Consider the following 22,951-nt stretch of genomic DNA (forward strand, 5'->3'; position numbering starts at 1 on the left):
CCATCTGTTGTCTTTATGAAACTCTTGATTCATAAACTCTTCATTAATGTTGTTTGTTTGTTTGCTTTGCTTACCCTTAAATAGTATGTTGTACAAATTTGTCGCACGCTATTATATTTGTGTATGTTTTTGTAATTTGATTCAACTGTTATGGCACCTACATCTCATGTGCATCATAAATGAGAGGACCCCCTTCTAAAATTTTTTTAGAACTTTATTTTTTGTTTAATTTATTTGATAGTGACTTCTCTCTTTTTTTTTTTCAAAATTCTCATGGATAAATTAAATGAAAACGCATTATTGTATTCGTTGGATAGTTTGATGATAAAATTGATCGATTACTTCAGCTATTAAACGACTAATCTTGGCAGTAATTTGATTTTCTCATTTCACAAAAATACATTCTGAAAACAAATTGTTAGATATGGTTATCTCATGCAAGTACTGATAAAATGTAGGAAAGTATCCTCTTCAGAAAGTAATCATTTTTCTCTTCATTTTCTTTTTTACATATAGAATAAGCAGACTACTTATTAAACTTGCTAAAGTAGTAAAAGAATTTCTTAATTCAACCTAATGAATCATCAATTCCAGATTCACATTTCTTGATCTAACAAGGTTTCCAACCATGGCATAGAGCTTTTCCCCTAATCGACGGTTTACTAACAGTAGATAACTACTGTTGGGTCGCAATCAAGTCTACCTGTAGTGAGAACAATCTCAGCTCGACTACTCCAACCTAAAAGCTCGAATTTCATTGGTAGTACGACAAACCTTTGTACGCAAGCTCAAATTCAGATGGCTCCACATATGTTAGCAAGAAACCTTGTGGAATTAAGCAAGCTTAATTTAAGCTTTATTCTAGAGCACCATAAGGTTTGGCTATACAAGATGAAGCCAAGTCTGAACTCAAAAAGCTCGTTTAAAAAGCTCAAGTTGAACTCACATTATTATATATTGGGCAATTCTGTACCAAAGCTAGAGCTCCAATAAGTTGATAAAAGCTCAAGCCTTCTTGTATGCAAAGTATCACATTCACATCTTCATTTAATTGATCATCACAGACAAAAATGTCATCCTCAAAAAAAAAATAATAATAATAATAATATGAGAACAGCATGACACAGAGAGAGGCCTGTCGGTTGCACATTAATCATCTGTCATGCTGATATCTCTGTCTATCATTCTATTAGTCTCTCACTCACACATAGTTGAGGGATAAGTGTATAAAACAAATTTGAGACGAAAGTAGGATCGTATTTCCCACATGATTTTTTTGAAAACTGGCCTCAAGATCCAAAAACACATGATCACAAGTATAATAGGAAAACACAGTCGTATGGATAGTATGAAATGAACGGTAGATAAATGAATTCGGACCTATTGAAACTTAGAGATTACACGTTTACAATACTAATGAATACAACTTAAAGCAGTTACATACTCTGGATTTGACTTCTATTGGTACAATTATAATATACAAGGAATTTCACAATGATACAAACTAGTTAGTTGAGTTAAATACTAGAAGATATGAACTACAGATACCTGCTCTCTTATAACCGTAATATGGTTCGAAGTGTATCACAAAGGTTCTGTATGGTTTGTTGTTCCTGAGTTGCTTGGAGTTCCTGCAGAGGCATCTCTTCGTAGCACCTGTAATTGGGACATCATGTCTTAGAAGTGAAATACCAGGCAAACACTTAAACATGCATATGTGCACCAAAGAAAATAGAGGTGGCAAAATGAGTAAGTTGGGTAATGGGCCAAAACATGCTAGTTTTATTATCCAACAACCTAATTTTAAAGAAAATATTAATGCTTTGATATGATTGCAAAGATAATGGTATTTCAATGATAATCTTCCTTTTTATAGAAAAAAAAAAGATTTGGGATGTATTATGCATTAGAAGTACACTTTATGCGACTCTCGAGCTATTTCACTTATAATCTGCCTGAAAGTTGCTATTTGTGTTTATGATTATGCATAGCACAGAACACTTACATTTTATGATACGATAAAGCTTGTGCAAGGTTCATCAAAGTCGGACTTGAAGTGAGTCTCTGACATACACTTGGAGGAAGAGGTAGCTCATTCTGTCTTCGACCCTTCTTAGACTGTCCATCACTCGTGAAAAGCTCTTGCAATGCTTCTACAGCTACGTTTCCAACATCATCCAGATGCTGACTTCCTAGCATATTCTCAGATAACAATGCAATGGGAGATATATCAGTTGCCCTCAAGAACGGAATGGGCACTGTGTTGCCAGCAGCATATATGGACCACAACTACAATCCCACAATAAATTCAAATAAGCATATAACAAAAACTATTGATTGACTAATGAAAAAAGTTATGAATGCGGCATGCAGTTGAGTAAGAACACATTTCTATTTGGTAAAGGTGGTAAAATGAACCAAACAGGTGGGTTGTGCAGCCCACAAATACAGTATATTCATCTTATTGAAATTTAAGGATCACAATGAGAGTGACTACAAAATAAATTTCTTATCCAGATAAATTGACTTACAAAGTTCCTAAGTATTTGAATACAATTCGGAAGAAACACTTTTGCTTTTGACTCAGTCGCTTTCAGTAACCTGACCAGTTATATACAACCAAATTGACTCATCTATAATTAATGGCTAAAATAGCCACCTTCATCACATAAAACTGAATGTTTTCCAAGTAAGGATGCTCAATCGCTCATTACGGATTAAAACATTGTTTAGGTGAATATAGGAGGCAAATTAACAACTTGGCGCACATGGAAGAACCCACATACATTGAGTTTATATACAAGGGGTTTCTTGGGTGTTTTTCTATACTTCATGTTGGGTCAAAACACCATATTTGTTGTAGGATGTAAAATTTAAAACAGTCCGTACATTTTGACCTTCAAATTGCATCAAGAACGTAAACACAACTTTAGAGTGGGCAACTTCGAACCATTGTGTGTGGGTGGGTGTGGGGGCTAGACTGGATAAACATTCGCCTTAAAGTAACAAATAGGATTTTTTTTTTAGAACGGTGTGTTAGTTTGTTAGTGGTTCGAACCCTAGCAGTGACATTCAAGCGGGCAGTATGCTAGCGGTTGGAACCCAAAGGCACCCCTGGAGACCAAGGGTGCGATAACACGGCCCGCACGCGTCCGAAGAGGTAAATGCCTGAGACCATGGGGAATTGAGAATAAACATTTACAGGTCATCAAGCCAGTCAACCTGGCCCACCTACATGCCGATCCTGCAACCTCTACTAAGTTAATAGGCTTAATAAACACAGATTTGATCATGTGTGTTGAGACAGTTATCATAACATTTTACCTTGTCTAGTGCTTTGCGATTAACACCTTCATTCTTTGTGGTGCCACTGATGACAGGCCCGTTGCTGGCAATAGCTTGTGCGGTGTGTTCAGTACCTGGTGATTCAATAGCACGAGATGCATCTGCAGATGCACCAACTTTCTTGGTCAACCTGAGGAATGATAAGGGATTATTTGTAGGCCCCAATTAAAAAAATTGACACAAGTAAATCCTAGTAATGCATACATAAGATGAAAATTAATACTTCATCACTCAAGAAGAAAGATAGCTTAAGCCACTCAGGGATCTTCACACCTAGAACACATACGCTGATACGCATACCAGAAAACAAATATGCTTAGGACATAATACCAAATGCTATCTGCTTTCCTTAATCTGCTATATAGCAGTAATTTAGGTAGAAAACATGGCCACTAGAGGTGGCATACTAAACCTATTTACTTATAAATGGCTCAATTTGGGTTATGTTCTATGTCCAGCTATCCATGTAAGAAAATATGTAATCATATTGGAAACACTAATTACTACGTAAATTACAAGTTTTGAACAAAAAGCTTTTTGGGTGAACACAATCCAACTAGATCCAAACCCATTTTTAATCCAAAACCCAATATGTGCGGCCCACATCCTAATAACTAAATTTAAAAAAAAAAAATCAAGAATTTTATGCACAAACAGTACCATGGACTAACTGAATCTTCTCCACGATCAGGAATTTCCGAATTTTGACCATGTGCTAAAGCGAGTGAGGGATCCTTTACCGCTGGAAGAGGTGTTTTAGCAGCGGTCTTACCTATATCAACTCTGCTATGAATTATGACACTTCCAAAATCACCTGCCGATAGCAGTACACACAAGTTAAATGTAAGAGAACCTTCAAAAATCAATCTACCTTTTGCTTACTTAACCTCTTGGCTTACATAAAAAACCCCAATTGTGACATAACTTCAGTTAGATAATTTCAAACCACGGGAGAGGAGGCCAACAGATTTTTAACAGATGATCCTCAAGCCCAGATAAGAATGCATTACTTCGTTATTCATAAGCTTTAATAATTTAAATTCACGCATAAGTTTACAACGGAGTTATTTCTACAAGACAACCACTGTAAGATTGAGAGCGTGCACGCACGCACGCACACACACGCACACATATAATGTTGCCTGCTTAAAAAGAATAATCTAAGCATAACATCTTTGGTAGTATGAGTATTTTCTGGACAATATAATTAAGATGCAGAACACTCCCAACATAAAACTTGAGATCTTTGATCAGTAACTCATGGTTGAGATAAACCTATATCACAGTAAACATCACACTAATAAAACTTAGTTTCACCATAATTGCTTTGACCAGGTTGGTTTGACCCCATAGGGAATACCACTGACCCATAGCATGATGTTATCTAGATACGGAAAACCAAGTATTTCTCCTAGAGAATTTTTTAATCGTTCGGAAACAATATTAAAAAACTTGTGTCAAGAATCAAGATCATGCTCAAATCATAAAATACATAATTACCTTCTCCAGCCACTTCCAAAGCATCAGCATTTACTGTACCACCAACAGCAGGTATTCCATTAGGTACTTGATGAAGCTTGGATGGAACAGTATCTCCGAAGTCTTCATTCTTTTTCGGTCCAAGTGTCTACATTGTACAAACCAGAGGTAAACGGGGAACTAAACATATTCTACACACAAGATACAAGAAGTTATATGGCTGTAGTTGCATACCCCATATCCTGGTATGGTTTCAGAAACAACATGATCTGCTTCCAATGCCATAGCCGCCCTATTTTGCTTTGCCTTTTCGAGTTTAGGCACCATAGCAGAAGCTCCACTTTTGCATTTTTCAATGAATTTATGCTGGTTCAAGAAATAGAAACATCAACAAATATGACACAGTAATACTGTTACCTCCAGCTGTAAACATATAGAATGCACTCTTGCATAGATTATAAGGTAGACCTAATTGCCATTGAAAAACATTGTTATGGATCCATCACGTCCATTCTTAAGGAAGTAGCCAAAACCCAGACAAATGATACAAAAATCATAACAAATTCACCGAAAACATATACAGGACCGAAAAATGATACTTGAATAGTTATTTCTTACCGTAGAAGAAAGCTATGTGAATACTTTGATTACTTTCACAAACACATCAGTGTGCAATGACAAATGAGGTAAAGGCATACGTCCTAAACCGAAGAGACGAAATGCGTTTCAAATAATTAAAAATACAAATTAATTGAGACCAATATTTTGTATATCAACAACATTACAGAAACATGTGACTAGCGATTAAAGGAAAAAGCATGGGACAAAGTTTCTTTGAGCAATACATTAGTAGTTGAAATATAGATGCTAGAAAAATGCTAGAGGTTATCTTAAATTTACATAACGAAGATAAAAATAAATAGGATTCTGTTGCACAAAGTCAAGCGGAGAATGAGACCTACCCAAGTATTAGCCTAAAAAGTGAAACAGTGTTAGAGAAATGTGAAGCAGAAAGCTACTATAACATACCTTTAATAGCTCAGATGCAGTGGGACGTATACGAGGGTCTTTGGTAAGACATTTAGCAATGAAATCATGGAACACAAGAGACCTGGAACATGAGTTGGGTGAGATAAAGATACAAAAAATACATGGTAGAAATATACATAACCAGAAATGATCGGACAAAAAGAAGTTTATATCAAATTTGGGTCCACATGTTAATTTTTACCCATATGGCCATATAAAGATCTATTATTGAGTCAACATTTGAACAAGATGATAATAAAAGGGTATTTATTAAGTTACAAGGACAAACCATTTTTCCTTATCTTCAAGCATTGGGGCGGGTTCGATGGAGATCATAAATAACACCTATTACATGTTTAAGCATGTTATTCGTCTGAAAGTGAGTCATTCAAGTACTAGATATACAAATACAAAGACAACCTAAACGAAACAAAACAAAACGAATATACTTGGAAGATGCAAGAGCACATGTCATATAAGGGCAACCAACAACATGACTGGCAGTAAGAAACCAAATTCTGTGTAGTAATCGACAAAATACATAGAATCTAGAGCACTATATTTCAAATTCTCAAGCCTAAAAATGAGTGGTTTCCTAACATCATTATGGCTTACAAAATCTTACTTGATTCCGACCAGCTCAACTTCTAATGACTTTTGAAAGTAGTACAAAACTAACGTGAGCATATAACAGTGTATATACTTTTGTAATATCACGCTAAAATAATAAGAAGACCAACAATCTATGGAAGTAATCTCATTGCAAACGGAAACAATCTTAAAACCATTGAACTTACCATCATTAACTTTCATTAAACATGAAAAAAAGAACAAAGCTATGCACTCTAATAACCACCACACTTTAATTCAGCTAAAGGAAATAGTTGCAAGAATTGACTTGTAGTCTATTACAGTATCATAAGAGCCACAAATGCATTAATAAACACACTAACCCTCATTGGATGCACATTCGATCTTGGAGGAAGGCCCTGAGAAAAATAACATGATGAGACTCGGATTGGATAAAAATTTCATTGCTTTTCGTATACTATTTTAAAAGGTCTATAAATATACCTCAGCCATTTCAATTGCAGACACCCCAAGGGCCCACACATCTACCTGGAAAAGGAAAATCATTAAAAAAAAAAAAACATTCGAATTATAAGTTATAACATTCCTTACATCACAAAATATCAAATAGAGAGAGAAGACCAATCCATGCAAATGTCATAACTGTGTTTCTATAAGTGTCAGAGCAAAGATGCATGTGACAGAAAAAGTAGCAATAGCGCTTTAAGTATTACGCAATAAACAAACATGCAAACATCATAATGTTTCTTAGGATATAGATTATGTTGGTCTTCATTTGGCATTGCTAATAATAAAAAAAAAATGCAAATCAATAATAATAAATAAAACCATCTACAGAATGAAGCGCTTGGTCATGTCACCAGCTGTTAAACATTCACAATATGTGGAGGAAGGATCACAAGCAGTTAGGTATAGATAGCCATAAAAAGTAATGGTTGTTTTACCTTCCCATCGTATCGACTTTCCTGGATAACCTCTGGAGCCATCCAGTGGGGAGTACCAATAAACTGAAAATAGCATTATGGAAATTCATGAACACAAGACGATAATTCAAGAGATCTCAATTCATAATATTTAAAAAAGAGAATCTAAACTTCAAAAGATCATCAAACATCTGCAGTAAGAATTAGTGGCTCATGATAAACTCAGAGTGAAGAACTCAAGGGTAATACCGTGTTACGTTTGGACATTGTCCTTGTTAGCTGTGCAGCAACACCAAAATCACCTGTTGATGTTGTGAAAGAACTTAGCATTCATTTAGCTTTCATAAACTTAAAGTACAGAACAGCAGATTCCTGAATCTTATCGTATTAGATCATCACGTGAAGAAATATGAATCAAGTCAATTTTAAGTAATTTAAAAAACAAAATATCATTACAACTTACCCAACTTGACCTCTCCTTGTTCAGTCAACAAGATATTACCACCCTTGATATCACGATGCACCTTGAATATTGAGTGCAAATAGGATAAACCCTACGCCACATGCAACAAAACATAGAATTAGTGTCTCAATCTTAAAACCCAATGACTGGAGTTGACAAATGAATCTAAGATATGACACGATACAGAAATTTTGTTACAGTTTAGTTATTTTTCTTTCTGTAACTTACTCATTCTAAAAACTGAAAGCATATGAAAAAATGCTCAGCACTAGCCCCAATATGTGACAGAATGAAATGCAAAGATGCAGATCGATCAGATAAAGAGTACCTTCAATGCTTCCTTACATATGTATGCTATTTGGTACTCCTCTAAAGGTTCATCGGTGACGTTCATCAAATCAGCAACACTTCCTCCGCCACAATACTCCATTACAATCTGAAAATAACTTGAAAATACCATAAGATGTTTGAATCATCCTCAATTAGAAAAAGGAGATCGAGACAGTAAAAGTGATGGCTTTTGTAAGAATATGGAGTGGTCATACCCAGAGGTACTCCTCACCCTGGTAGCTTCCTAGATACCGAACAACATTAGGATGACTACATTGCTGTAACATCTCTATTTCACCACGAATTTCTTCATACCCTTCTTCCTATATAAAATTGCAAAAGAAATTTGAGAAGTCAATCACCCGATGAAATTGACAGACGACATACAACTATAACATACCCCTTCAGATAGTGATATCACTTTGATTGCAACCATTTCTGAAGTTTTTAAATCACGAGCTTTGTAGACAGACCCATAAGAACCCTTTCCTGTCATTACCAAACAGACAACTCTCAGAAATTTCACCTGGCACAGATAGAATATATCGCTGAAACTCCGAAAGGTTAAGTCAGCTTTAACTAGTTGCATCACAATAATTATCTTAATAATATCCTAATTTTGTTGGGATAAGTATTGAGATTTTCCACTTACTGTTGGGATCGTGGAACATTTAGGATGATATCCCAATTGTTATTGAGGTGCCTGTGACTGTTAACCTTTAACATTAATATATGGTAGTGTTACGATGAGTACTGTAATGCCAGTCAAGGTAACATTTATCTTCATTGTCAGTCTTTCTTATATATAAGAATGTAAACAAAGCAGATGGAGTCTGATATGTCCTCTCTGGCTTGAGATTTTGCATTTTAGAAAATTTGCAAACCCACACTGTTAGATACTAGTCTTGACTCTATAACTGATGCTTTCGCTAGAAGCTAACCCAAATTTGCACCAAGACTTTACAACGTTGTCAAGAAAATGAAAGAATGGATTAACATTACTACAAAACAGATTATGCAAAAAGCGGTAACTTGCTGGGCAACAGATCCCCGACACTATAAGGTTAAAAGCTTCCTGTATGATATACAGATTTCAAATGCAGAATACTTTAAACTGTTATCTACAATGCACTAATACAACCTTAAAGATGGTGTATTTATGTCTTAGGTCCATTAAAGGTATTTTAATTGTAATTCAAATTCTTGCTTCAACAATAAAATGAGATTCACATATAAACTATAAAGTAAGGTGTGTCAATAAATTGTTCGTCTTCATAGTTATGCAATTCTATGGTAATGTAGCCTTTGTGGAATGCCAATTTCAAGATCCATGGAACCTCACAGTTTCGTGTACCATACAAGTGTTACTCAAATTCTCCAACTTTTAAGCTACTTATCATATAAGTGATTTGAACACTAAACTATGTCCAATACTCGTCTAGCTTTGGGATCTTCTATACACAACTTGGATTCAGTAGCAATAGCATATAAAGTTCTAAACTTCGCATTACATAGCTATACAGATATATCAAATATAAAAATAATCGTAAAACTACATTTAACCAAACGCAACATAAAAATATTATACCAAGCTCATGAAGCAATTCATACTTAGTAGACGGATCCTCTCTCGTAACACTATCCGTAATCGAACCAGACGACATTTTACTCGCCTTCCTCCGCGGATGACCTCCGTCTTCATCATACGAAGACGACGCCGTTCCAATCCCTTTCCTCCCTTTACCAAATCCTTCACCTACCGCCTGCATACTCGCCACTGCTCTACTCATCGTCGACATTCCACCGCCGCCACTCCCCCGCCGTACTACCGTCCCGGACACCGACTCACTTTCTCTATCTCTCATCACAAACGTTCCAAATCCATTTCCTTCGTCATCATCACCGTCATCATAATCATCATCTTCGTCCTCATCATCAGATTCGTTTCTTCTGTACGTGGATTGCACGCGCCTACGGTCAGATCTAACGATCATCGTACCGGAGATGCTTTCGCCGCCGCCGTCTTCGTCGGAATCCACCGCTGCTCCAAATCCCTCCGGAACACGTTGTAGTAACGGAGGGAGTGAATCTTCGTCTTCTTTACATAACATTGTAGCATATATATCACCTGTATCTATTTTTTTAGAATTTTTTTGTGTTTCATCTTCTTCTTCGTCGCTGTGAACTACGAATGTTGAGTAGATTTCAGATTTCGCCGATTTTTTAACCGTCCGGCGATTCGCCGTCGAATAATCCATCGGAATCCGCCGTCAGTGTGTGTTTGTGTGTGTAACAGCCAGTGTCAATATACATGAAGAAAAATAAAAATTTTCATTTTACACCCTTCAATTTTAACAAACTAGCTCATTTAGTCCTTCAAAAATCAATCTGCAGTCATTTACAATCAACTGAATTATTAAAACTCACTAATAGCAGAACTACATGCTCTGATGAAACTTTCTGTTACACAAAATCAAATGGTAAGGTTTACACAGACACAGCCATTACTTATGAACTTTCTGTCCACGCTTGTTTGGTCTCGTGGGTCGGGCAAAGGCAAAGTCGATGTAGGGTGCAAGGGCTCCTTGAACAGGAGCAGGAGCCGTAGCCGGTGCTGGTGGATCTTCTATCGTAAGTTCGTTCTGTGGCTGCTGTCCCGATACATACCCTCTCCCCCAACCCCAACCATTAACACTCGGCTGCAGCTGTTGCTGACCACTTGAACTCCCGCTCTCGTGTCCTTGACCAGCTGCCACCTGCATACTATCTCCTACCTCTCTACTACTAACCGTTAACATTCCGCTCCCAGTCACTTCCTCACTCCCTTTGTCGTTTCCTGCTTCAGCATTTACAGATTCAGTACTGACATTTTCTTCATTCATTTCTTGACCCGAATCTGACTTAACCTCACTTTCATCCTTTTGTTCAAAATGATTGACAGAATTATCACCACCTTCGTTTTCTTCATTCAACGTCATCAGTCCCGACTCTAGCACACTCTCTCTTTCGTTTGTCACTTCAACATGAGCAGATGCAGATTTATCACCCTCTTCTTTTTCTTCATCCAATGACTTCAAATGCAATCCGTGTCCCGATTTTGGCTCACTCTCCGTTACACGTTGCTGACCCGTTTGCCCTGGTAGTGGCGCATGCACTCTGTCATAAACACTTTGTTGCAGCTGCTGATCCCGTGAACTCCCTCTCCCGTTTCCTTGGCCTGCCACCTGCATACTATCTCCTACCTCTCTACTAATCGTTAACATTCCGCTCCCAGTCACTTCCCCTTTTTCATTTCCTACTTCAACATTTTCAGTTTCAGTACTTACTTTTTCTTTTTTCATTTGTTGACCCGATTCTAACTTAACGTCTCTTTCAATTTTTTCAACATGATTGACACATTTATCACCGCTTTCGCTTTCTTCATGCGACATCATCTGACCCGATTCTAGCACACTCTCTCTTTCGTTTCTCACTTCAACGTGATTAACAGATTTATCACCCTTTTCTCTTTCTTCATCCAATGACTTCAAATGCGATTCTTGGCCTGACTTTGACTCATTCTCTTTTACAGTTCTCTTTTCAACACGTACGGATTTACCATCTTCTTTTTCGTCGTTTGATGTCTTTTGGCCCGATTCTGTTTTCCCCTTTCTTTCATTAACACAAACAGATTTGTCACCTTCTTTTTTTCCATCTAACTCATTAAAAAGCAATTCCTGGTGTGATACAAATACAGCAAGAGAAACAGAATTATCCAAACGTGGTTCTTGATTAGTATTCGTGACTGCACTACCTCTTTTTTCTCTCATCAACTCTGATTCTTGGACAACATTATGAACTTTCTGTCCACGCCTTTTTGGTTTCGAGGGTCGGGCAAGGGCAAAGTCGATGTAGGGTGCAAGGGCTCCTTGAACAGGAGCAGGAGCCGGCACCGGTGGAACTTCTTTCTTAAGGTCATTCTGTATCTGCTGACCAGCTGCCACCTGCATACTATCTCCTACCTCTCTACTAACCGTTAACATTCCGCTCCCAGTCACTTTCTCACTCCCTTTTTCGTTTCCTGCTTCAGCATTTACAGATTCTGTACTTACTTTTTCTTCATTCATTTCTTGACCCGAATCTGACTTAACCTCATTTTCATTCTTTTGTTCAATATGATTGACAGAATTATCACCGCCTTCGTTTTCTTCATTCAACGTCATCTGGCCAGATAGTAGCCTACTCTCTTTTTCGTCTCTCACTTCACCATGAGCTGCAGATTTGTCACCCTCTTCTTTTTCTTCATCCAATGACTTCAGGTGGGATTCTTGGCCCGACTTTGACTCACTCTCTTTTACAATTCTCTCATCAACACGAACAAATTCACCATCTTCTTTTTCGTTGTTTAATATCTTTTGGCCTGATATTGGCTCACCATCGCTTTCATTACTTTCTTCAACACTCAACTGCTTCTGACCCGTTGATCTCCCTGCTAGTGGTGGATACTCTTGCCCTCCAATCTGCATACCTGCTGTTGACATTCCACCACTTATCCTGGATAATGGCTCATCAACAGATTTTTCGCCTTCTTCATTCAATGTCTTCAAATGTGATTCTTGGCCCGATTCTGTTTCCCCCTTTCTTTCATTAACACAAACAGATTTCTCACCTTCTTTTTTTTCATCTGATTCATTACAAAGCAATTCCTGGTGCGATACAAACACAGCAACAGAAACAGAATTATCCAATTGTGGCTCTTGATTAGTATTCGTGGCTGCACTTCCTCGTTTTTCTCTCATCAACTCTGATTCTTGGACAACATTATGCAAGAATTCAATTCGAGATTTCTTCAACGTTATGTATTCTGTAACTTTATCGACCACATCTAAATATTCAAGTCCTAAAATATGACCCGAATACTCAATGTTCATACTTTGAACCACTTTAATCACCTGTTCGAGTTCATACTCTCGATACCCTATTATATCTACCAATTTGGTAGTATGTAACAACACAAATTCTCGATTCTCCACTACCTTACTAGTCCACATTTTTTGAACATGAACAGACTTATCACCACCTTCTTCTTTTGACGTCTTCTGATGTGATTCTTGCATCTCGGTTCCACACTTCCCTTTGTTTGGCATCTGTCTCGATTCTTGATCAACCATCGTTTCTAAGTCTTGTAGTCGACCAGTAACATTCTTTATGTATTCCGAGACGCTTTTGATCACTTCTTCTTCACTGAGCCTTAAACCACGAGCGGATTCTTTGACCCCGTATTCTTCAACAAACTTGACAACACGTTCTATCTCAAACTCATCTTCTTCAACATCTTTTGAAATAATACGTTCGATCTTAAATTCAGGCCTGAACATAATCTCACCCATTTCATGACTACGTACAGGTAAAAGATCAAACTCATCAAATTTTTGATTTTTCATTTTTCGATCAAATCACCTTCCAGATGAAGGGTTATAACAACAAAAACTATTTTGGAGAAGAAATATTTTGTAAAATATATGGGTGTATGAGTCTATATATATATGAAGGGTGAATGTGTGATTTTATAAAGCGAATATTGTTAATGCATGATAAGAATGTATATATATACTAAAAGCCTCAAGGCGATTTCTTGAAATCAAGATTCAAGAATTAAGAGTTAGTTAAGTTAACCGTTTATAATAACTGTATTACTGTTAAGTTTTCAAACCAATTCTATTTGGTTGACTTCCTTATTAAGACAGAAGGGTGTTTGTTAATGCATGGTGAGAGTTTGTTATAAGTTTACCGTTAATATTGTTATATCATGAAACAGATTTTAATTTGGTTGACTTCCTTAATAGCATATATCTATATATTTTACAGGCAAATTTGAATAATAATTATTTTGATTAAACATAAAAGACATGTATTTCAAGATTTTAAAAAAAAAAAAAAAAACACTAAAAGCAAATTTGAATAATAATAATAATTTCCATGGCAACATCTCGACTCCAGAGGGACATGGGTTCGTTTTTAGTAGATCGGTTTTCCTAATTCAAAAAGGGGTGGCGCCGCAGTTTGTTACAAGAACAAAATCATCGGATAAGTAAATGGAAGCATTCTACTATTTCAAAGTGTTTCAAGTTTAGAGCTCGTCTTTACGACAAGAACCTCTTTCTTGCGGAGAGACTGCACGCATCCCTTGATAGGCGAAAAAGACAGGATCATGATGCTTAGACAAGGGGTGTTATCGAGTCGAGGCGAGCTCGAGTTTAGCTCGGCTCGAACTATATTTGCTCGGCTCGATAGCTCGACGAGCTTTTAGTGTGTAGGCTCGCTCGAGCTCGACTCGTTGTACCTACAATATGGCTCGAGCTCGGCTCGAAAAGCTCGAAAAAGGCTCGCGTTTGGCTTGTGTTCATAAACATGGCTCGAGCTTGGCTCGAAAAGCTCGAAAATATATATCACTTATAACAAAATTTATATAAATAGCCCTTGTAGAATTAGAAATTTATTATTTAAGAATTATATATATAGATATATACATAATATATGGAAAGCTCGATAAGTATTTGAGTCGAACGAACTAGGTAAAGCTCGAGCTCGACTCGATAATTATTTCGAGCCTGAATTTAGGGCTCGAGCTCGAGTTGCTCGAAAAAACTCGGCTCGTTGGCAAACTATTAACGTATCCGAACATAAACTTTATATCCGCCGAACTATATATATAATTTTTGTTTCAAACATAGACTATTTCACTTCATCGCAAGCTTATAGACGTCTAATGATCCATGTAGTTCATCTTTGTCAACACTAGAATTCCAATTAATGTGTGTATAGATGTAACTACAGTTATAATATACGAGTAGTTTAGTTATACAATTATAATATAGTTCAGTTATACAATATGAGATCAATTATGATTTTTCAAAGATAAGAAAAGGTTTCATCAGTCTAATTATGGGCAAATTTTTGTTCTTGAATAATTCCAATCTTCGAATTGATACGCAAAATCTAAATGTCCTACGTTTTTTCTTTTCTAATTTTTGGTAAGCTCATATATGGCTATTATTAGTTTATTACATTCCTTACATGCAATATCACTTTCGTTGATTAAAAGTCCTAAAGATTCCTTATTTATGAAAAAAACATGTCTTTTATTGGTTTTAGAATCTTTTTTAAATATGGAAAGTTTAACTATTGTTGGCATGTTTTTACTTTCCTTTTATACTTGGTAATCTAGCAACCCATCATCATATCATAACTTATATGTATACATAAACGTATGATCCATTCCCATCATAGCAAAAGCCTCTTGCTGAAAACATAAAAATGTCATCTTACAAACTTTCACGGCAAAAACAGTGGGATAATAATGGAGTTTTTTTCAAACCCAGTCATTCAGAAAGAATCGGCAATGTTGAATCTAGAGTTGGAGATAAAGATGGTGGAGATTTTAGGGATCGAAGGCTATGCTCGTGGCAACAGGATGGAGGTGTGGGAGGTTGTCGAGATGGTTTCTAGATATGAAGCTGCTATAGAACGTCGTTTGGAAAGGCTGAAAAAGATGCGAAAAGAAGTCGCTAGTAATCAAGATAAGAGGCCTGCGGGGATGTATTTTGAAATCATCGAAAGTCACTTTGACATATAGCCTAAACGACTGGAACTAGATATAATTTTTATTAACCACCTAGGCATTGTAAACTGTTTCGTGTTCATATATGAATAATTTTTAGTTACAGTGACTTAGTTGTCACAAGCGTTTTACTTGCTGCACATGTACCACAATATGGAATGGAATAAAGTTAAATTCGTTTAATATCTGTTGTTATTATTATATTACACATGATTCCAGTTCTTATATGTATGGTATTTGAAGGAAATGACAGCCAAATTTAAGCCCTTTTTTCTTTCGTATTCATTCAAAATTTCATATATTCGGACATATAAAGAAATTAACAGCATGAATTTGTTGATATCATTCAGAACCAACCAAACTTTTATATGCTAAAATCTACATCAGTACAAATTTATGACAAGCTCTTTGTTCCCAACTATCGCATTGCATCTTGAAAAACACTTATCAAACTACCGCTGAACGGAAGGAGCAGGTATGATGCCCCATCTCTTCCTCACTTCCTCTAAATCTTCATTAAAATGCTTCTCGTAATAAACACACATAAGATCGGTTGATTTCACACCTGCCCGGATAGCCCAAGGGAAGTAATGCTGATAAAACAAAGATCGTTGTTTGTCGCTAAACCTCGCGGTTCCTCCAACGACAGACAAGAAGCACATTGGAAGAAACATTTGCTCAAATTCTATGACTTTCAGTGCTGACTCACCAATCAAATTTGTCGGAAGGCCAAAAAGTGTGTGCCAGAAGTCATGCACTTCACGTGCACGCATGGCTACATATGCAAGCTCGTCTGTTTCCATGAACCTCACTGGTGGTCTATCGTCTGGTGAGAAGTTTCTTGATCCCATGAACTTTGCATACGCAGCACCAAATGTGTTATCAGGTAGATCCCATGCATGTCCCACGTTCGCAGAGATAACACGAGGACGATGCAACAATATTTCCTGGAACATAAAGAATCATCAGTACTGCAGGAAGCAACTTCCATTTGTACTTACAGGTAAAATCAAGAAATTGGAAAGAAAGAAAATGGGTAAAACAGGTCAAAACGCATATCAATGCATAAAACCTCCTAATCCATTTTAACGATATAATTAGATCATAATGGTGATTAAAAAAACTAATCATATTTGACGTACTAATCATATTGCTAATGGGTTAAGTGGGTGAGAACACCATAAAGAGGAAACACAAAGAAGTTGTCCAAAACAAGTTCACAACTTCATAGCTCCCAGTATTGAAATTTAAATAATAGTTTTTGCATTGTAGCAATGTATTAATTCACTATGAATTTGAAACCAAAATAGAAAAGAATATGTGTTGTCAGTCAACTCAACCAACCTGTTACCCAACAAGCCCGACTTGTCCATTTTACCCCCCTTAGTTTCTCTAGTATGTCTTGTGAATGATCCCATTTATTCAAAACAGGTGCCTCCCAGCTAGGCTCAAACTTGTAAATCCTAATAAATATTTCTTAAGAGCCAATATGCAAAAAATCCACTTCTGGACTACTATGTATCATACTCGTTATAAAAAGACCAGGCTCGATATTTTTAAAACAGTTCTGAAACATGACACAAAATCTAGGACTGTGACATACCAACTACTTCAGCTTCTCAGCAAATCTCATAGGTTAAGAAATGCTTAGGAAAATACAGGTGTTATGCAATCTACTGTTTGGAACAAGAAAACAATAATAGATACAGAGGTGGAAATATCGCCACATGCTAAGTGGGTAGAGTAAAAGAAAATTAGCTAAAAGGTAGTAGGTCAAACAGGGTGAAAAAGTAGGCCAAAACCTCTTTTTAATGCATACAGCCTTTTAAATCAAGTTATTCAAAAAGATTGAAAATTCTTGATGTATACCAGCACTTTGTTAACCATGATCAACACATTAAGTATTTATATTCCATTTAACTGAAAAATATTCCGTTTCTGGGTCAACCCATTTTGACCCATATAAAGCAGTTTCTGACTAAACTCATTCTCTGCAGCACCCATATTCACCTCTACTAAATACTAGATGTAGCATAAAAATAAACTGCTATCTATGTTAAATATGTTAGCACAAGCCATACCCTGCCTTCGGGATTCCTTTTCATTCTTTCAAGTACTCTCTCAAAAGCAGGTTTCCCAGTCGTTTCCCCCAACGCAGCTATCAAATCAGCTCTTCTTGGGTCTACTAATGCACCAATTGCAGACCCAAGGGCAACTGCAGCCTGCTGCCAACCTCTAAGTCGGACTCGGGCTCCTTCTACCATAGTGGACGTCAGATGAAACTTGGATTGCTTCAAAAACACAATAAAACAAAAATCACAATATTGTAGAAGGTAACATTTTATGAAACTCTAAAATCTACCAAAGGCAAAAAGCACACAATTCCTCTCTAAATCTCAAATAGAGATCAAACAAAAATCTATATCGAGATGAAAAATACTAAATGTAAGAACTGTCAGAGCCAGAATTGTGATTTCTTTCATTATAAGTTTCAACTAAATAATACCTTTTCATCCTTGAACAGACACCACACGTTTTAGGGTTATATATTTACACCGTGAAGAGTAACGGGTATGATTGTATAAAGCCCTATGTCAAAAGCAGTACGATCACCACAAAGGTTCTTAATCAACAACAACATTTCTCCTGCCCTACTAATATAACCCTATTTTACGTCATCTCCGACTACCACCCTTATGATACACAAAAGCGTAAATTAAACAATCTTATTTACATGTCGAACCTTATAGATTAAAATGTAGAACATTGAAAGTGGCAATGTGTATATATTATATCATATATAAGTTAACTAATTATACCGTCATTCGCACAAATTAGCATAATTCTGGCTCCCAATCACATTGTCTATACACATCGTAAAAACGTGCTAAACATTAAAATCTAAACCCTCACACCTGTAACGTTGAAAACTCCTCAAATTCATGGACTTTCGCACATTACAAAGCTTATATCTAAAAATTTTAATGGCCCAACACATGATCTCCGAAACTAGTAAGTATTTTCATTGAGGAATTTTATCAAACACTTGGTGGTCATTAAAAAAAAATTAATCAATAGATTGATTACAAAGAATAGAAGATGCTGTAAGAAAATAAATTAATTTACATAAAAAGAAAAATAATAAATAAAAAAAAGTGGGATATACCGAATTCGGAAAAATGGGTTTGATCGCAGGTTGATTTTGATTTGATTGACGTTATTATGAAGAAACGGCCGCCTTAAAATTGGGTTTTCTAGTGTGCTGGTAATACTATGTTAATACAAAGATTGTACAAGACCATGTAAGCAAAGTTGCCTCCGTAGCATAGTGGTAGTGCGTTCCCTTCGTAAGGGAAAGGTCGTGAGTTCGATCCTCACCGTGGGCTGAACTTTTTTTTATTCAGTTAAATCTGGTTGTTTTCAACTCAAAAGGAGTTACTTTTAATTTATTTATTAATTAAATAAAATTCATTATCCACACATACCAGAGACATGTACGGTATTTCTCGAAGTGGGAAATTTCTCCCTCGTTTCGCATCTCATACGGCATTCTCGATATTTCCCAAACGATGATAACACCAACTTTGTCCGCATGCGAACCCTCAACTTGTAACCATGTTTCCTTTTATGCACAATGAGAGTAAGTACTTGCACGTTATGGCGGTAAAATGGTAAGGTAATAGGTCATAAATTGTGATATGTCATAGGGTATGATAGCAAAATGTCTTAGTCGTACGGATTCCACCCTCGTATTTAAAAATTCGTTGAAAATATATCAAATAACATCTTTTAAAAGAGTATGAAATTTTAAGAACACCCATATAAATTTTATAATATATCGATTTACGGTTTTTGAGATAAAAGATTTTAAATGAATTAAAGAAATTATGAAGGAGAGAGAAAAATAAGTGTTTGAGATTTGAAGAAAGTGAAAAAAATGAGTGATTGAGATTTATTCTAAGGGTAATAATGAATAAGTGATAGGGATATTTTAGGATTTTCACTTGTGTAAAGTTAAAAAAATAGAGTGAACAAATGTTATATAATGTAGTATAGATATGTTATGGGAAAAATGATCGGTGCTTAGCAAGTTTTGCTTAAGAAAGTATGAAGTTATCAAGTTTTTTTAAGATTAAAAAAAAAAAAACCGTCGAACTATCTAAATCTTGCTCTTAATTATACAAATGACTGAAATGAAAGATAGTCACATAGGAGTTAGGACTTTCAAAGAATATCCCTTTACAAATGTAATTATGTAAATGATATTCGAAGAAATAACTCAAAATCAACCTGTCGATCACTTTCAGTCTTTCTCAGTGCTTCACATCATACAACATGCAAATTGTTTATCAAACATTGACCACCTTTGAATTAAGCTGACTTAATTATATTTTTAAGGGATTAATAAAGATACGACATCTTCAAGAGGTAAAATTTCATAAGTTTTAGAATCTACACTTCATACTTTGTACGATTTCAAACATTAATACAAAAATAAAAGTTGCAATGTAAAGTTCTCAATCGATCGAATAAGTGGACAAGATTTTCCATTGACCATTAAAAGTCAACAGTCAAATTTACTTTGAATTTGCTTCAATTTATTCACAACTTGTCTCATGGTAGGCCTCCCTGGTGCCGATTCAACCGTGCAAAGCAAGCCCATTTGCAATAGATCCAAGAGCACACCTTCCGGCCCGGACTCCCACATTCCGTCAGCGAACACCTCCTTCATCCGACCCTCTCGTTGTAGCGCTTGCGCCCACGACACGATCGTATAACCATTCTCTTGGCCAGAAAACGAAGGATCTAATGCCCGTTTATCTGAAATCAACTCAAGCAACATTACTCCGTAACTATACACATCTGCTTTCTCTGATGCTCGACATGCTAAGGCATATTCGGGCGCCACATATCCAAATGTCCCAGCAACTCCGGTTGTCACGTGTGTCTCGAACCCCTCGAGCAAACGTGACAACCCGAAATCGGACAAGTAGGCATTTAAATCATTATCTAACAAAATATTACTTGGCTTGACGTCGCGATGGAGTATACGTGGATTACACTCGTCGTGTAAAAATGCTAACGCGGTAGCCACGTGGATAGCAATTTTATTAATTACTTTCAAACTCGTGTCCCGATTTCTTTTTAACGTAATAAAATCTTCCAAACTACCACCCGAAAGATAATTATAAACAAGAAACATTTCCGACTTGCTAGCATGATACCCTATCAACATTACGAGATTCGGGTGTCTTATCCGTCCTAAGCTACGGATTTCTGCATTAAACTGCGGAAGTCCTTGACACATCTCCACGGTCAACCGTTTAACAGCAACGGTTGACCCTGGAGACAGTTCAGCCCGATAAGTTGACCCGAACCCACCACTCCCTATGCAATTTTTCAAAGTGAAGTTCCCGGTGGCTTGGACCACGGTGTTGAAAGTCAACGGTACCCCAATTTCTCTAAAAATCACAAGCCGTTCGGTCCCCGTACGTGGCGGGGATGGAACCACTTCAACTCGTGAACTCCGTTTTCGCTTTCTCAAGTAAAAGTAAACAATTATGAGAAGTACAAGGATTATAACAATGAGTGATGCTACAACAATTAATAGCAATTCCAATGAGCTAAAACCCTTCTTATCCCCACCTTTAGAACCCGAATCATCAGCCAACATCCGCCGTGGTTTTTTCGGCTCTTGAATCTCGCCCGAAACCGAACATAAGCATAAAAACAGAGTAAACAGAGCAAACAAATCCATAATTTTTCAACCTCTTGATTCAAATAAGCTTTTTTTTTTTTATTTGGGTGTTGGAGAAAACTTAAAAAAGATAGCTTTTTTATCAAGAAAATTACTATCTAAGATTCAAAATCACAACTTTTTGCTAGAAACTGAAGTACATAACTTTTTAAACATATGGGTGTTGGTTAGAACTTTGATATGATAGGTTTTTATTTAAAAAAATTATAACCCCATATACAAAATGAAAGCTTTTTGTGGATGTTGTGAATAAGAATGTAAAAAGGGGTTTATAGTGTGGGCAATGGAGGGAATATTGCTTAATTAATGGGGGGCTTGATATTGCATTTACTAGTAGAGAAAATCATGTGTGTTGGTGTAAAACCAAAGTCAAAGAATAGTAAAGTTTTGGTCATCCGGTCAACATACGGCAGCTACCGAGGTTTAATTATAGAAAGAAAAAGGAAGGAACGTGTAAAGAACGTTGAAAGTCGGCGACAGAAGTAGACTTTGGACATATGTAGGAGTGTAGGACCATGTCGTTTTCTTGATAAAGATACTCTGCTAGAATGGTGAAGGCTATTTGCTATATTTAATTTGTAAACAAAAAATGATAGGATAATTTGAAACTAGGGTTTGATAACCCGTTTACCTATTATTGATACAATTTCACAACTAAGAAAAAATTTAACCAAAAAACTTTAAAACAATTTATCATCGAGATTACTTTATCATCGAGATTACTTCTAAATCTCATAGCGATTTTCAAAATCTCATTGCGATTTTCACTTGTTATTGCGATTTTGTTGAGTATTTTGTGAAAATCTGAAAAAAGTTGGTTAAATTGATACACTTTTATAAAAATTTGGATACTCATGTTATTTTCTCTTTTCTTTTTTAAACATCACTAATTAAAATATTTTACTAAAACTATCTAAAATAATTTTACGTTCATTTATATATATTTAAATTCTATGAACATGGAAACAATACTATGCATTATACTTAAGATCACATAACAAATATCATTTCCAATTTACAATCACTAATTATTGCCTATATAATCAAATTTTTTTATTCATAACAACTGTAAGCACTTCTTCAATGAATTCATACTATCCAGTATCCATTGATCAAGTGTTTTTCTCCATTCGCTTTCTCTTAATAGGCGAACTTTATTTATATTTTTATGAAACTTTTATTTTGTAAAGTAAACTTCATAAATATATATATATATATATGTTAATTTTTTTGAACTTTCGAATGGTCAAGGCATGTGTGTCCCACTTATCGGCCCCTAGATCATTTGGGCTGGATGTCATTCAAATTTTCAGGGAACCACGCAGGGATGAAAACCTTCTATTAATCCGTTAGACGACACGACAATTAGTATAAATAAACCTTACCCCCTCAAGATTTGAACCTATAAATTTATAACATATTATATGTGAGTA

The 22,951-nt window shown here is 36.0% G+C and overlaps 4 protein-coding genes and 1 non-coding gene across 5 annotated transcripts; 1 reads left to right on the forward strand and 4 right to left on the reverse strand.

Moving 5' to 3' along the window:
- Positions 1-1,344: 1,344 nt before the first annotated feature.
- Positions 1,345-10,430, reverse strand: LOC122582968 (serine/threonine-protein kinase dst1). The gene is made up of 17 exons (XM_043755406.1): positions 9,749-10,430; positions 8,561-8,649; positions 8,376-8,483; positions 8,159-8,266; positions 7,831-7,921; positions 7,617-7,669; positions 7,389-7,451; positions 6,928-6,972; positions 6,807-6,842; positions 6,143-6,198; positions 5,854-5,935; positions 5,059-5,190; positions 4,846-4,972; positions 4,006-4,159; positions 3,325-3,475; positions 2,006-2,289; positions 1,345-1,656 (listed from the first exon to the last, which is right to left on the reverse strand). Exons 1-17 carry the CDS (start codon positions 10,416-10,418, stop codon positions 1,557-1,559), a joined length of 2,349 nt encoding a protein of 782 aa, XP_043611341.1. The 5' UTR covers positions 10,419-10,430; the 3' UTR covers positions 1,345-1,556.
- A 234-nt stretch (positions 10,431-10,664) lies between these two features.
- On the reverse strand, positions 10,665-13,583 carry LOC122592700. Its single transcript, XM_043764994.1, has one exon. The coding sequence runs from the start codon at positions 13,581-13,583 to the stop codon at positions 10,665-10,667; it is 2,919 nt and encodes a 972-aa protein (XP_043620929.1).
- Positions 13,584-16,007: 2,424 nt separating this feature from the next.
- LOC122584301 (ubiquinone biosynthesis protein COQ4 homolog, mitochondrial) lies at positions 16,008-19,035 on the reverse strand. The gene is made up of 3 exons (XM_043756504.1): positions 18,927-19,035; positions 17,842-18,051; positions 16,008-16,707 (listed from the first exon to the last, which is right to left on the reverse strand). Exons 2-3 carry the CDS (start codon positions 18,022-18,024, stop codon positions 16,213-16,215), a joined length of 678 nt encoding a protein of 225 aa, XP_043612439.1. The 5' UTR covers positions 18,025-18,051; positions 18,927-19,035; the 3' UTR covers positions 16,008-16,212.
- A 39-nt stretch (positions 19,036-19,074) lies between these two features.
- On the forward strand, positions 19,075-19,146 carry TRNAT-CGU. The gene has a single exon. It is a non-coding gene; the product is annotated as a tRNA-Thr (tRNA).
- Positions 19,147-20,169: 1,023 nt separating this feature from the next.
- Positions 20,170-21,899, reverse strand: LOC122580202 (probable LRR receptor-like serine/threonine-protein kinase RPK1). The gene has a single exon (XM_043752482.1). It carries the CDS (start codon positions 21,516-21,518, stop codon positions 20,325-20,327), a length of 1,194 nt encoding a protein of 397 aa, XP_043608417.1. The 5' UTR covers positions 21,519-21,899; the 3' UTR covers positions 20,170-20,324.
- Between the last annotated feature and the right edge of the window lie 1,052 nt (positions 21,900-22,951).

The sequence above is a fragment of the Erigeron canadensis genome, chromosome 1 (genome assembly GCF_010389155.1).
Source record: "Erigeron canadensis isolate Cc75 chromosome 1, C_canadensis_v1, whole genome shotgun sequence".
In the NCBI taxonomy this organism is placed as follows: Eukaryota; Viridiplantae; Streptophyta; class Magnoliopsida; order Asterales; family Asteraceae; genus Erigeron; species Erigeron canadensis.